Consider the following 16,518-nt stretch of genomic DNA (forward strand, 5'->3'; position numbering starts at 1 on the left):
GTGAAACAAGTTTGTAAATGGAAGGACTTGGCACAAATGAATTTAATTCAGAATTATCTCTGGAAAGCCAGACTCTCTATTGGAACCTCGTGTACTACTCACCATCCTTTTGGCTTCACAAATATTCTTAGATTTTTTTCTAAATCCATGCTTGATTTATCACTTTATCAAAGAAAGGAACATTTGTGACTTTTTAAAAAGTACCAGACAATTCCTCTAGAGAAAAAACAACAACAAAAAATGCTTAACTAGCTTGAGGATTATTGGCTATTTTGGGCTATCATCAAAGAGAGCATTTGACCAAATAATTTTACAGCCAGTTAACATCACTCTGTACATATGTCTTTTTTTTTTTCAAAGACAACTTTTTTGTTATATAAATATTGTAATATCCTTCCTCTTGGAAACTTTTCCTATTTTTTGCCCCCAAGGTATGTTTTAAGTTAAATCTTGAAGAAATGGAGATTTTATTGAAAATATTGACAGAATTTAATTCACGACAGAAAAAAAGTGAATGAGGGCAGAGTGGGTAGCACTTCTTTGATATGTAAAATTTAAAGTCTAAATTGAATGATTTTCTAATGGATCTTGTCAGATATTCCCCGCAGTTGACATAAAAATTTTTTGGAAGTTACAATAAATTTAAGAGATTTATAGGAAGAAAGAATTAAGAAGGGTAAAGGAAAATATTACATACAAAAGTTTAAACTTCTCCTATGGAAATTTTCCACTCTAACTACATTATTGAGCAAAAGATTTGTTCTTTTAGATGCTGCTGCAAGTTTTATACTTTTGTAGGCTTGCATTTGTAAAGCCATAAAGGCAGCATTTGGTCAGAAAATGACTGTCATGGAAGGCAAGTCCGAATTACAGGCATCACTTGGGCTAAGCTCCCAGCGCACATCCAGATGGCAAGGTTCCTGCAGCTAGTGTGAGCCCCCCGGTTTGGGACTCTCACAGAAAATCTGTGCTTCTAAATGTTAAAATCAACCAGAAAGTTACAGAGAGAACTCCTTTGAAAGACGAGTTCAATTATTTATTAGCATTCTCAGAGTACAGTGTCTCCAAGATAGTATTTGAAATTAATATACTATTTGATTAGACTGATTGATTGTTTCTACAGCTGAAGATTTTAACATTCATTAGCTGTACTAACTGGTCATTAGTACTTCCTTTATCAGCAAGCAAAGAATAAACAGAAATTCTAATAAAAATTCATCACGGTGAACATACTCCATACCTAAGCGAGCGTGGTGACGGCCAGTGTACTAGATTAACTGCTGTAACGTTGGCAGGGAAGATTCTGTTATAACATTTAAGAATATCCCTTAATTAATGTTTACTTTGTATCTGGACTCTTTTAAACTTAAGTAAGCTATACAGATAATCTCTTACATAACCAGTATAATAAAGTGCTAATGGTTATTTTATACTTAATGTGTTTGTGTGGTATCCTTCAACTATTAGTTTCAGGAAGGACTGAGGACTTCTTAGGAAAGTTCTGTGAATGTGCTGCTGGTAAAGCCTTTTTCCCACTCCTGAGGAAGAAAAGCATCATGGCCTGTTTTTCAACCAGACTGTTAAAATAATTCTGAATTGTAATGCAAATATGCTCACCTGTTAATACTGTGGGAAACCTCTCTCTGCCTACCATGTCATGAAACCCTTGTGGTTTTTATAATTTTTAAAAAATTTATTTATTTAATTTATTTATTTTTGGCTGCGTTGGGTCTTTGTTGCTGCGCGCAGGCTTTCTCTAGTTGTGGTGAGTGGGGGCTACCCTTCGTTGTGGTGCGCGGGCTTCAGTAGTTGTGGCACACGGGCTCAGTAGTTGTGGCTCGCGGGCTCTAGAGCACAGGCTCAGTAGTTGTGGCACACGGGCTTAGTTGCTCCGCAGCATGTGGGATCTTCCCGGACCAGGGCTCAAACCCGTGTTCCCCACACCGGCAGGCAGATTCTCAACCACTGAGCCACGAGGGAAGCCCTCCCTTGTAATTTTAAGAGCAAATTGAAAGGAATGATGAGAAGGATTCTCCCTTCATGAATTAAGGCCACTCTAGAGCAATTCTCCCTATGCACTGAGAATTATAGCTGCTTTATACTGACTGCTTCCTCAGCCCTTCACAAGCGTTAGCCCATTTAGTACTCAGAATTATCTCCAAAGATAGATAATGCTCACCCCCTTGAAAAAGTGACATGAGGAGACTGCTGCTTGGAAAGGTTAAGCAACTTGCCCGAGGCCATGCAGCTGGTTAGCAGCAGGTCTGCACTTCAGCCGCTCTGCATCGTTCTAGAATCCTGTTCATCCACCTGGTTACCCTGCATAAGTATAAGCTGAACCGCAGGGTTCTGTTTGAGTTTCTGTTTGTAGGTGAGCCTGTCAGGGCCTGCAGTACCTATATCACCTCTCTTGGCTCTAGCATGAATCCAGACAGCTGGCCAGCAAGTGAGGATGGTGGAGGAATACAGAGTCCAGGAGCCCATTCAGCTTCTATGTCCCAGAATGTGTCAAGCTCCACCAAGCAGGGTTAAAATCAAGAAGTCCAAGGAAAGATCAAGGTCCCATCTGTGCAGGCAGAGAGCAGCATAAGAGAATCTGGGCTACTTCATCCTTGGAGTCAGGAAGTCCTCAGATAGTTGTTATTGTAGGGCTGCAGGTGGGCTGGAGCGGGAGGTTAGTGCTTGTTAGAAATAAGGAGGCAATAGTGAGAGAAGTTAACAAGGATCAAAGTGGAATCTCTGTCATAGAGAGGGACTGCGGAAGAGAGGGACTGAGAGAACTGTGATTAAGAAGCTGCCCTGCAGCACTGGGGCCTGAGACGCAAGGTCCAGAAAGACGTAGGTACGGAAACCAGTCGGAGGTTGCTCATCTTGGGTCTGATTGGGAACAGAGCCAAATTCTGAAGAAGAAGAATGCTGAAAGGGAAGACAGTGGAAAAGATAGACACGTGAGAGCCTCTGGCCTGTGAATGGCTCTACAGGTAGATACAACTCTATTCTCTTTTCCCAGGCAGAAGCTGCTTCAAGTGGAGAACCCAGGAATAGAAGCAGGAGGGGGTTCACCATATGTGGCTGCAGATAGTACTCCATTATGAACTCCAGAACTGAGATAATATCAGAGTGAATATTCCCTAAAAGATGTCATAAGCTATACTCTTTTTACCTTTATTTACCTGACAGTTTTATCTTCACCCAATCCAAGGTTAAAAATGTATTGATAGAAGAATCAATGGGAAATGGCTAATTCCATATATTACAATTTGACTGTAATAATCTTACATTTTAATCTATGCTATTGCCCTCAGTGAAAAATTACTATTGATAGAAAAGCATTTTTCAATAATTTTGGATGTTATTCCAGAAAGGAGTAGAGCTGATAATTATGCTATCTTTCAAATTCATGCTTGGGGCAAATTTCTTTCCTGACTCTTCCAAGAGGTTTTGAATGGATAAAATGTTCATGCTTGTGTTCCCTAATTGTTCTTTTTTTTCACTTCTCCTACACAGGAGACTTTGAATGTGATTGATCCTGGCTTGATGGACCTAAATGGGACAAGTGAGGATGCCCTGGAATGGGATGAAACTGACATAAGTAACAAGTTAATTAGTTTGAATGAAGAATCGAATGACCTTGATCAAGAATCCCAACCTGTCTTGCCTTCCTTAAAGCTTGAAGAGACAGGTAGTGAGGACCCTGGTTATGAAGAAGAGGCAGGTGACCACGGGGCATCTCAGTGTGCATCGAGTATCACTGCCCCGTCCAGTCCACACATTTACCAAGTATACAGCCTCCACAATGTTGAGCTCTATGAAGACAACCACATCCCATTCCTGAAAAACAGTCCGACCTTCACTAGCATGACACAGTCTAGCGTTTTAACTAAGAGTCTCAGTAAAGACTCTTCATTTTCATCTGCCAAATCTTTGCCGGATCTTCTAGGGGCTTCCAATTCGGTGAAGCCCTGCCCGTGCCACGGAGGAGACATGAGTCAGAATTCAGGCAGTGAGAGTGGAATTGTCAGTGAAGGAGACACTGAAACCACTACCAACTCTGAAATGTGCTTGCACAATGTGGTGGATGGGTCCCCAAGTAACCCTGAAACTGAACATCTGGACCCACAAATGGGAGATGCAGTTAACGTGTTAAAGCAAAAGTTTAAAGATGAGGAGGAACAAATTAAGCTTCCAAATAGCTCTCAGTTATCCATTTCACCAGTCGGTTGTGTAAATGGAAAAGTTGGAGATTTAAACACTGTTACCAAACATACCCCTGATTGTTTGGGAGAAGAATTACAAGGAAAACATGATGTGTTTACATTTTATGATTACTCATACCTCCAAGGCTCAAAACTCAAATTACCAATGATAATGAAACAATCACAAAGTGAAAAAGCACATGTGGAGGATCCCCTGCTTCATGGTTTTTATTTTGATAAAAAATCCTGCAAATCTAAACATCAGGCTACAGAGTTACAACCAGATGCACCTCCCCATGAAAGGATTTTGGCAAGTGCATCTCATGAAATGGATCGCAATTCATATAAAAGTGGTGATGTAGAGAAGACCTTCAGTGGCATGCAGAATGCCAAACAGCTCTCCCTTTTATCTCATAGTTCCTCTATTGAGTCTCTTTCTCCAGGGGGTGATTTATTCGCATTGGGCATCTTTAAAAATGGCAGTGACAGCCTCCAGCGAAGCACTTCTTTAGAAAGTTGGTTGACATCCTATAAAAGCAATGAAGATCTTTTTAGCTGTCACAGCTCTGGGGACATAAGCGTGAGCAGTGGCTCAGTTGGTGAACTGAGTAAAAGAACATTAGATCTCCTGAATCGTTTGGAGAATATCCAGAGCCCTTCGGAGCAAAAGATAAAGCGAAGTGTTTCTGATATCACTCTTCAAAGCTGCTCCCAAAAGATGTCTTTTCCTGGCCAACTGTCATTGGACATAGCATCTTCTATCAATGAAGACTCGCCAGCATCTCTTACAGAACTTAGCAGCAGTGATGAGCTCTCTCTTTGCTCAGAGGATATTGTGTTACACAAGAACAAGATCCCGGAATCAAATGCATCATTCAGGAAGCGCCTGCCTCGTTCAGTGGCCGATGAAAGTGATGTCAATGTCAGCATGATCGTGAATGTCTCTTGCACCTCTGCCTGCACTGATGATGAAGACGACAGTGACCTCCTCTCCAGCTCGACGCTCACCTTGACAGAAGAAGAACTGTGCCTCAAAGATGAGGATGACGACTCCAGTATTGCAACAGATGATGAAATTTATGAAGAGTGCAACTTGATGTCAGGGCTGGACTATATAAAGAATGAGCTGCAGACCTGGATTAGACCGAAGTTTTCCTTGACAAGAGATAAGAGAAGGTGTAATCTCAGTGATGAAATAAAGGGCAGTAAGGATGTAAATAGTAGTGAGATGAACAATTCCTCTGACACCCTGAACATTGAGGCCCTTCTAAATGGCTCCATAAAACATCTCTCCGAAAATAATGGAAATAGTAAGAATTTACCCCACACCTGTGAGTTAGGGACAAAGGGTGAAAATAAGAAAAATATTTTCGAAGTTAATAAAGATCCATATGTGGCAGACATGGAAAATGGCAATATTGAAACTATTCCAGAAAGGCAGAAGGACAAACTGAATGAGATTTCAAAGGAATCAGAAAATCTTGGTTCAACCGGGAAAAGGATTTCAGAGAGTGAGCAGTGTAAGTGCAGAGCACTTATGGATAGCTCAGATGATTCAAATATTGCTGGAAAGGAATTTGTTCCCCAGATGGTTAGACATGTTCCAAAGAAATGTCAAAATCACCACCATTTTGAAAATCAAAGTGCTGCTTCTACTCCCACTGAGAAGTCTTGTCCAGAACTGCCTTCAGAAACCAGTGTTATCAATAGACAGGACTCTGAGGTACTGAAATCTTCATCTAATGATGCACCAGATATGGCTGGAAAATCTGCTCGTTGCTGCCTAGCACTTGAACAAAGCGAAACAGAGGAAACCGTTTCTATCAGTGACAACGTTTCCTGTTGCAACTGTGACCCAGATGTTTTCCATCAGAAAGATGCCGAAGATTGTTCCGTACACGACTTTGTTAAGGAAATCATTGACATGGCTTCAACAGCCCTAAAATGTAAATCTCAACCTGAAAATGAGGCAGCTGCTCCTACTTCATTAACTCAAATCAAGGAGAAGGTGTTGGAACATTCCCACCGGCCCATCCAGCTGAGAAAGGGGGACTTTTATTCATACTTATCTCTCTCATCTCATGACAGTGATTGCGGGGAGGTCACCAATTACATAGAAGAGAAGAGCAACACTCCACTGCCACCGGACATGACTGACTCTGGCTCAGAAGACAAGGAAGACACCGAATGCTTCTTCGAGGCCTGTGTTGAGGAGGACCCTTCTGAATACCAGTCCTGTTTCTCCAGCGCTCTTCCAAATGAACCTGCAGTTCCCAGTGAAGCTCCAGTGCCACTGCAAGCAGCAGCAGGCTCTTCCAAGTTCAGTGATACTTCTCTCCTCGTCGATGACGCAGACGTGATGGCTCTTTCAGGTCCTCCCCCTTCAAAAAGAGGTGATGTAGGAAAGGAAGTGGATGGTTTACCCCAAGTTTCTAATGTCTATGGAGAAAGCTCAGAGTTAACTACTCCTTCAAGGCTGAGCGGTGAAAAGGAGAGTTCAGAAAACTCAGGTGAGTCTGGAAGGCCAGAAGAACATGATGCTTCTTCAGCCCAATCTAGAGTTCCCGGATTCTCCTCGAAGGCAAAGCAGCCAAAAGACACGGCTGCATTGCATCCCAACCCCAAAACTTTAACCTGTGAAGAAAATCTTCTGAACCTTCATGAAGAACGACATAGAAATATGCATAGGTAGAATGTAACCCTCTCCAAGCATGAAAATCATCTCATTGAAAGGTGCGTATAGTCCTCATGTTTTTTTAATATATATATATGATATATTTTAACATATATTTAATATATACATACTTAAAATATGAATTTTAGTCAACAAAGCTATGATAGGAGAAAAGACTAGTCAGGATAGCTGTTCTTGGCAGATATTTACCTGAATAAGACATTTAGATGAAAGAAATACTCCCAACAATGCAAGTTACTATGAAGCAAAAGGGGAGAGAACAGTCACAGTTGACATTTTTAGCAACATTACCTTCATTACATCATTATGGCAAGAAGAATAAAAAATTTGAGGAAGTAGTCAAATAATGTAGGGCCTCAAATTCTTCCATTAAGGGAGGAAAAAAGGTTCTGAAAATTGCAATTATACCCTCTGATCAGAATGCATGCACGGTGACAGTGCTCCCCGCTTCAGCTTCTGTGCACAGAGATGCCCGCTTCCTTCAGTGCCTGGAGATGAACAATGATTAGGTTAAAGGCTGCATCTCCTGATCTGAGCCTTCCTTTTATGCTTCTGTCTAATGTAACTATCATCACATTTGCTTCCCCGGTGGAAGGCTGTGCTGTCACAGCTCCTAATCATGACCAAGTCTGAGGATTCAAATAGGAGGGGAAAGTTGATGTTAAAGAAGAGGCTTTTATTTATCCACACAGAGACTGAGAACAGGCTCAGAAAGCAAATGCAGAGAGAATACGTGACAAGTTAATGGTGTTTTGATAAGAACAGAATTTTTGAATTTGCCTGAAGGTGACAGGCTGATTTCCATCCAATTTTTTTGAGAAAGTCATTCTACTCTTCATGTTTAATAAGACAGCTATTGATTGATAATTCTGATATGATGATACAGCTCTAAAAGTGACACAAAAATTCTGTTATTTCCCGTTTCTAAGCCCCAATGATGAATATACTTTCTCAATCAAGTTTAAAGAAGAAAATTTCAGTTTTTGAATGTGAGAGTTGTATTTCACCGAAGTGTGAGGTACTGAATGCCATCTCCACCCGTACTCCAGAAGCTTAATGCAGTAACCTAAACTCGTGCTATAGGAAATGAATTACAGAAGCAATCTACCCTAATTTGTTAACTTATTCAAATAACAGTTATTACACTTAACTATGCTAAAGATTATCTTTTTTTGTGGCAGATTGTTTATTTTTTGATGAGCCTAATTACTGATTTTCTAAAAGTAATTTACATTTATTACAAATACATCTTTTAAAATGTGACAGATAAATGTTGTTCCCATAATGTATTATGAAAAAAGTTACTATTTAAAAACACATTATTTAATTTGAAAGATGAATGGCAAACATCATTACTTTTTTTCCTGCAACACCTGTGCCCTCAGCTCATTAAAATGTGTGATTCTGTGTAGAGCTGCTAGAAATGGGGAGTGAGGGGGGGAATCTATACCATATATATACCCTAAAAATAAACTCAGTATGCAAAATTGAAGAAAAGCATCCTACTTACTAATATAGCTCAACTAATCTTCTGTGTTTCAGACTCTATTTACAATTGGTTGCAAGGGAGGACAAAAGTAGGAGAGAGAGAAATGTATTTTCTATGAAACATGTCCACCCTATAACCACATTCTCTATCAGTATGCTGTAAAACTGACCATTAAGGAAGAACAACTGCGATTCCATAAGCTGCTTCAAAACAAGTTCTATGAGAACCAATTGTACCGCCGGCTCTGCTAACCTCCGCAAAAGGGCCGGTAGAGCCTGGCTGATTTCTGTTTTCTGAAAGGGTATCAAGGCTTGAAAGCAACACCACTCTGAGCACGACATCATGTGACTGTGACCCTCAAGTCACCAGTCATGCTGAGATCTGGTCTCAAGAAGCTCTGGCCCTGGAGAAGCCTATGGGGTGCACTCCTCCCTTTTTGATGCTCCGGGGATTTCTTCTCTCCCCTACACAGATATAGAATTGGAATGAAATGTAATGACTCACAGCTCCATCTTTAGACTCAGGGATGGGAATATGCTGATGGATCTGTGTAATCCTCACGTTTTACAGGCATGCACAGTGTAAAACTACAAGCCAGCCCACTTTCCATTTAGCAATATTTTGTGGGACCCTGTGGTTCGATGCCTGGCTGATCTCAGGCAATAGGAGAAGCAGCCTGATTTTACTTCTGCAGAACTCACATCGCCACCCAGTGACTCGTTATCAGCCTAAGGCCATTTAGGTAGCCATATTTACTGGGCCTATTCAGTTTTTCCAGTATCATGTAGACAAACGTCTGGATGCCTAAACTTTTCACCAGTCATTAACACTGGGCACCTGGTGTAAATATTTACATATTGTTAAAATACTACCAACCAGGACAAGTTATTTTATCTCAAAATGCTGACATGCCTTCTGTGTTAAATGTCAGGAATACATAGTAAAATTATTTGGTAAATAAGAGGTTTCATGTCTATAAAAGCTTAACTGTTGTCATTGTTCTTCCTATAAGAAAAAGCTCTACTTTTTTAAGCCATTTGAAAACCATCAGTTGGGGTGCTCTTTTTATCAGGAAAATAAAGTTCACCAAATTCAGTTTGCTTTTTTTCCCCAGAAATAAGTTCTCAGATGATGAAATTATTGTAATGCCTTCTAGAAGAGCTATAACTTAAAATAGCAGTTCCAGTCTGCAACAGTAACAAACTTTTTTTTTCAAAATTTTTGGAACACGTTTTTCATTTACTGTGTTCTAATCAAAAACCCACTGAAACTGAGAAACTTTAACACGATCTAACACAGTATGCATTTGCACTGATTTCCGGGTACACTGCTGTGCTTTTCACTATTTTCATATATGTGTCATGTTTCTACAAAAATAGAGAGGTCAGTTACAGCAAATCACATCAAAGGAAAGGTAACTAGATACATCCAGATATTTCTGCCTAATTTTGAGGAAGCATATAATGTTTTTCTGGGGAGCCTCCTAGGACCTGCCTAAGAGGTATACTTTGCACTAATCTTTTTGCTGTATTCTGATAGTTATTTCTTCATAATCCTCATCATAAGCCTCTGATCTTTGGTGAATGATTTAACCGTAAACTTCAGGCTGGATAAATCCTGTGGTACAAAAATTGAACTCATCACATTCAGCCAGTGTATACACTTCTTTTCCTTTCGGTTTGCTCTGCTCTTCGGGCTTGTTTTAGTGTGTGGGGGTACTGTATTTACTTAGGATGTATATATTTCCTTCAGAACTTTTTAGCTCTATTGCCTTTCCTACTTTATTGGTCTGCAAAGAGCTGGCCTATAGATTTTAGATTTTAGGCAATCACTTGTATTCGTACATGCTCAAGTATACACATACACAGTAAAAAGTGCTGCCGCTCAGTTTTTACAAACTGGGAAAGCTGTAAAAGCAAACGTTTCTCATGTACACAACACATTCTTATTCTATTAATTGGATTGACATTAAGTGTTTAACGTGACCCAAAGCTGACCAAGCAAGTTTAAGAAACTACTCTTGGTGATAGAGTATTAATTTTTCACTAAACAACATAGGTGTAATCTTAGCATATTTTCCTTCAAAATCACTTTAATAAATCAAGGTCTTGGTGGATGTGAAGTGTTTTCTGATTATCTAGCACTTCTGAATAATGAGCCCTGCCATGCCAAATAACAAAGATTTTATTGGGCATCACCCATCTCTCTCTCTCACACACACACACACACACACACACGGGCACACACACGCGCGCGCGCACACACACACACACGGGCACACACACACGCACACACACACACACAGCCCAGATCTTTGTCTCAACCACACACACACGCGGGCACACACACACACATGGGCACGCACACATGCACGCACACACACACACACACACACACACACACACACAGCCCAGATCTTTGTCTCAACCAGTTTGTCCTGCCCCTTTCCACGTGGGCCAAGTTGAAAGTCTTGATTATGCAGAGGAATTTAAATACCATCATTTAGTGAGACCGTATTTGCCTCACCTAAGGATTCCCTACTCAGTGGCCAGATTTCAAATGAGTCGTGTCCTCAGCATTTGAACAATGCACCATGCTTTCTTGAGTTACTGCGTTATTTTGCTGTACCAAATTTCGTCCCGTCTGTTCCTGTCTGTCTCTCCCTGTTTTTGATAATTTGCCTTCTCTCCCCAACATCCTGTGGCTTCAGCCAAACCACATTTGCTCAAGTTTTTCTGGCTCTTAAACAGGTTGCAAGGTTATAGAGAAAGAGAGAGCAAGACAGAAAGAATGAGAACATTTACTTCTAGAAGGACAGTAAAGCAACCTGACATCAGACATCAGACTTCAGAACTCAGTTTAAACCCATACAAGCAAAAGCCTTGCTATATTTGAGAGCTGGTCAGAGGACCTAACGTAATTGTACCCTGCATTGCCTAAACCTGGAATTTAATTGTTCCTCACACTCGACAGGTTGCTTTTAGCTACTCAGAAATATGAAGAACCAATTGAGTTTGTAACAAATTTGTATCTGAGCCATCAGATGTACAGAAATAATTGAATCATTCTCATTTGCACAATGCTGTCTGTGCTTTAAATGAAATGCATTCCTATTTGAGCTAGAAGCCCCAGTTGTATCCTTTTATAGACAAGGGACTGAAGCATTTGGGATTATCACAGTTATGAATATTTCCCCATTATAAAATAATGGAATTGTTCAGTTCCACTGTCACACATATAGTGATTGAAGGAAAGGTTAAACCCCAGGGTCAAGGCTCCCAGTTTGTGAATCACTGTTGATACTTTTCTGTATCACTTGGCATTGGCAGCCTCACATTTTCATATTGATTTGAGGCTTCTTGAGTGTTCAAAACTGAGTTCACAAGCAAAAGAGTAGGTGAGATCCAGAGAAAAGATCAAACTTGATGATTTTTCTTTTCTTTAAAACCATGTCTTTTTAAAATATATATATATTTTTCACATTGATTCTGAAGCATTTGGGCTATCAAAATCACTAAAATCACTATATTTTATGTATCCTTTTATTTCAGAACATTAGCAAGTAGTTCTAAATGGCAGCCTTCATTGTTCTTCAAAGGGGCTCAGTTTTGCAAATGAAACAGACACTTCTGAAATCTTTTCTTGTCACTTTTGTGTTTCTTGTAGGTAAGCCTGGCTGCAACTCAGGGGTGGCCTCATATTTCCGCCCTGGGCTGGTCTCTGGTTCCATCGCGTCACTGCCATTTGTTACACTGACCTCTCCCAAGATGAATCTTTCTTCCGAATGCGGTTGTCCACATGAGCCTTGTGATCTGGATGTGTGCACTGGTTCTCTTTAGGTGGTTGTCTTTGAAGTTCAGCAAAGCTGCTTGTTCTCCCATGGATTCCTGTCCCAAGCTACCTCTACCGACCCCACCTCTCCAGAGAGACTTTTCAGTTTGCCTTCTCCCCTCCCCATCTACTCTCTAAAATTCTGGAGTTCACCAAATTGATGGTCCATTAAATTCACCTGTCTGGAATGCCCCCCCACCCCCCCGCTGGTACTTGACCAATTTCACGTTTCAGTCTGGATTTTTTTATGCTATGATGCCTATGTTCATGGAAAGAGGTTCACGTAAAAGGCCAACATTTGATTTGATTGCAGTATAGGGAAGAAACACTGGCCCTTCTTTCAAAATTAAGCAACTTTTAAAAGCGCCATTTTATTTATTTCCTTTTAAAAATAATAATCTATGCAGCACTTCAGGAAACAACTATATGGTGTTGTATATTATAAACTGGTGACATTCTACTATTAAATTATGTACAACATTTTTGTTTTTTATGCTTCTTGAGGTGGCAATGAGAAAAAAGTTTTTTAAAAAAGTGTGCCTTGCTGTATTTCTTATACCATTTATTAAAAAGCTGCTTTCACGGTAAAATTATGTTGGTTTAAAAGGAGGAAATAGCAAGGTTAAGATGTGTGAATAATTTCTGTATATATGTATAACCAAGTACAAACACTGATGTATAATGACAGTATAAAATGCTTTCATTTTTGTGATGTCTAGTGATGTGGAAAATATAAGCCTTAAATCCATTAGATTGCATGGTAATTAAAATTGGCATAATAAACATAGTTTATTGGGGGAAAAGGAAAATTAGTGATCTCTTCTACCTGTGTTCTTTACCAAATTATTGCATCTGGTTCTGGAAAAATGTGACATGTAGCAGCTTCCAAAATATCCATATTGTATAAGAGACTTAAAATTACTTAAACTACACATGATGCTGTCACAATTTCCAAAATCTTTCTGGTAACTATAAAGATCTTGGAACGCAAATGATTAAATGCCAGTTCCCCTAAACCAATAAAAATTTATCCTAGATATTTTATTTCTACTTATCATTAATGGTTTAGTGTTGGGTTTCAGGATACCTAGTATATCTTGTATTTATTTTATATAATTATTTTGAATGGGTTTGATGGAAAGATGGTAGAGAAGTATAAAAAAGTTGATTATTTTTTGATTTAGACTATAAATTTCAGGTGTATTTATTTTGTGTAAAAGAAATTAGCTAAGAAATATTCCATTTAGTCTTTATTGCTCTTGTTAAATGTAGTTTTGAATTTATATCCTAATACCTACTAAAGTGCCTGACACACAGTAGGTACTGAATAAAAACTTGCTGAATTGAAGTATTGAATTAGGTAATATGGATGACATTTATCTATTCATTTTGAGAAACCTACACTAAAACACTTATAAACAATTAGAAAAATGATGAAATGCAATATAAAACCATACAATATATAATCAGTTTATATCAAATTTCAAAAAGAAACAATGTAGATTCAGATAGTCACAGTAATGACAATCATTCATTCAACTGATAGTTCATTAACATCTTCTACCTGCAAGGCATTGTTCTAGATGCAGGGGATGCAATGATGAACAAACAAAAGCCCTGCCCTCAGGAGGCTTACCTACATTATGGACGAGGTGAACACACAGTGAGATTCAGTAGTTGTCCTGTACATGAGGAAGAGAAGAAAGCAGTGAAAGAGGCACAAAGACAGAAACAGCAATGAAGGACAAGGAGGAAAAAAAGGGTTAAAAGAGAGCTGGAAGTTTGACAGTAGAAAATAGTGCAGCTTTATTGCAGGGATAGTAGGAGAAACAGTAAATTGTGAGACTTAATGAAAGGTCTTTTAAAATGTTAGGTTGGAGCTTTTGTACGTAATATGCTAAGTAGTAAGGAAACTTTGTATCGTCTTTGTTTTGCACCTGATTTTACTTATTATTAGAACTTTATTAGTACCACACCAAGAACATTTAAAAAATAATAGCCTATAGTTCTGCCACTTAATAACTATTTGTATTGTTATGCATCTTCTAATCTTTTCCATACATATTTCTAAATTGATGAATCATTCTAGGCTTTTTAATGGGTAGCAATTTGTTCAAAAGGGGTTTTAGGCAGACATCTAGCTGCAGTATTCAACACAGGGGAAAGAGATTAGAGGTAAATGCCTCGTTAGGGGGCAGCTGTAGAAAATAAGCTAGGCTCGAGATTATCACAGAGTACACAGGGTTAGCAGCCAGACCACAGAGAAGGAACAAATCCTGGAGTCTCTGAAATACCTAAGAGCATTCTGGAGCTCCGTTGAGGTACGGTATTACTTTATATACTGAGACAACCTAAATTTTCCTTGCGTAGTAATTAACAATGCCAAGTTTAAGTCTATTGGTAAAACATTTGAAGAGCAAACTGACCGAGATGTTCTATTTACCTGTTGTGTGCTCATTGAAGACTTTGAGGTATTGAAAATATGTGTTTTTTAATTATCTGCTTAGTATTAACACCAAATTTGTAGCATGACTTTCCGGTTTATTGAACAGTGCTTTTTCAGGCTGGAAGTGATGGAATAGCCTCACTCCTTCACTCTAGGTAGGCACGACACCCCTGCCCCCCACCAGGCAGCCTTGAAAACGGTCGCACCAACTCTGCCTACACACTTTCAGTGACAGTGGTTCATTGTCTGTCAAGGCAAGCTGTCCCGCCGTTGGATGCGTCTCTTTGTTAGAAAGTTATTTCTTAGGTTGCTAAAATCTGCATAGTTCTGCTTTCCCCTCGCCTTTAGTTTTGCTCAGTGGTCCTAGTTCTGTCCTGATGAGCCGCTCAGAGTATTTCTGCTCCTTTCTCCTGGCAACCCTGAAGAGAGAGACCAGTTAGTCATCCTCTCCCAGCTGCTGTGATTTCTGTTCTTCGGTTCCCTCCACCACCCTTCATTTGTCATGATTTTCAGATCCATTTAAACCTGACTGAGTGTTAAGAGGCAGTATCCTTGAAACTGAGGAACTGTCTTGCCCATCATACATGTAGAAAAATATCCGAACATTTAAGTGGTAAGTTTTCTCTCAGAATATATCCAAGATATATGTTTATTCTATTATTGTAAATTTCAATAAATAAATAAATAAGTAAATAAATAAGAATTCATTACTTCCTTCAGTGGCCCAGTCCAGTGCCGGAGTCATGTTGAATCCTTTCCTTACGTCAAATCTGAACCTAACCTGTTTCCATATAAAGCAGGGTCCCCCCCACTCCATTTATTCATCCAGTCATTCAACAACATTCATTCATTGACTGGCTACGTGTATGAGGCAATGTGTTTGGCGTTAGAGATACAAAGGCAACTAAAACACGGTTTCTGTCTACAAAGGGTTTACAGTTTTTTTGTGAAAGTACCTTTCATGTCCTTGAATAGGGTAATTTCTCCAAATTAAAAGAGGACTCATTTATTTTGTTTCCTATCTTGTTTCCCTACATTTTCAAAAATCTAGTGAGCAAACAATATGCAGAATTACCTGGATTTGACTACTAGAAGTGGTTTTTGTATTTGTAAGTTTTAATTGCAGAAAAAATATATTTCAGATTTCTGGTCACTGAATAAATATGCATCTTATGCAACAACAGAACAATCTAATTTCAGGGCTTTTGAGAAGCTTAGTTTAATAACTTTGTTGTGTTTGATTAGCCCAACTCAGGTTTTACCAATGCTGTAATTTTCCTGGGAACAAATTAGATGAAAATATCAGAACACCCTGAAATGATCCAGCTGTTTCTTATAAGTCAGATTGTTTTAATTTCTAAATGGAATTGGTATTATTTTTAGAATTTTAACAAATACTTAATTTTTTAAGTACCATATAATTCTTACCTTTCAAATTTTTCTAACTTGAACCAACTAAATTTACAGCTGTCTCTTTTTTTCTATATATTCTTTGTCCAATTTTTATTTTGAATATTTTCAGGCCTATAAAAGTTGAATGAGTAGTACAGTAATATTTGCATACTCATCACTCAGATTTATTTATTCCTAATATTTTACCACATTTGTTTCATCTCTACACACACACACGCGCACACACACACACACACACACACTTTTGTGTGATCAAACCATTTGAAATTAAATTGCAGATGTGTAAATGCTGCGGCATGTATCACCTAAGAGCAGGGCATTATTCTACAAGTCCACAACACCATTCTCACACCCAAGAAACTTAACATTGTTACAGTAATACCTGATAATACATACTCAAATGAATTTCTCCAAATGCCCCAATAGTGTCCTTTTACAGTTGTTTTTT

At 39.0% G+C, this 16,518-nt stretch overlaps 1 protein-coding gene across 1 annotated transcript in view; it reads left to right on the plus strand.

Moving 5' to 3' along the window:
* Nucleotides 1–15,376, plus strand: part of AKAP6 (A-kinase anchoring protein 6) — a 595,413-nt gene extending 580,037 nt beyond the window's left edge. The window contains exons 18-19 of the mRNA XM_027111037.1: nucleotides 3,508–6,929; nucleotides 12,047–15,376. Coding sequence (XP_026966838.1) covers nucleotides 3,508–6,888 — 3,381 coding nt within the window. The 3' untranslated portion in view covers nucleotides 6,889–6,929; nucleotides 12,047–15,376. The remainder of the gene's footprint in view (nucleotides 1–3,507; nucleotides 6,930–12,046) is intronic.
* Nucleotides 15,377–16,518: the final 1,142 nt, after the last annotated feature.

The sequence above is a fragment of the Aethalodelphis obliquidens genome, unplaced genomic scaffold (assembly GCF_003676395.1).
Source record: "Aethalodelphis obliquidens isolate GAN/ISIS:26980383/991018 unplaced genomic scaffold, ASM367639v1 scaffold10, whole genome shotgun sequence".
In the NCBI taxonomy this organism is placed as follows: domain Eukaryota; kingdom Metazoa; phylum Chordata; class Mammalia; order Artiodactyla; family Delphinidae; genus Aethalodelphis; species Aethalodelphis obliquidens.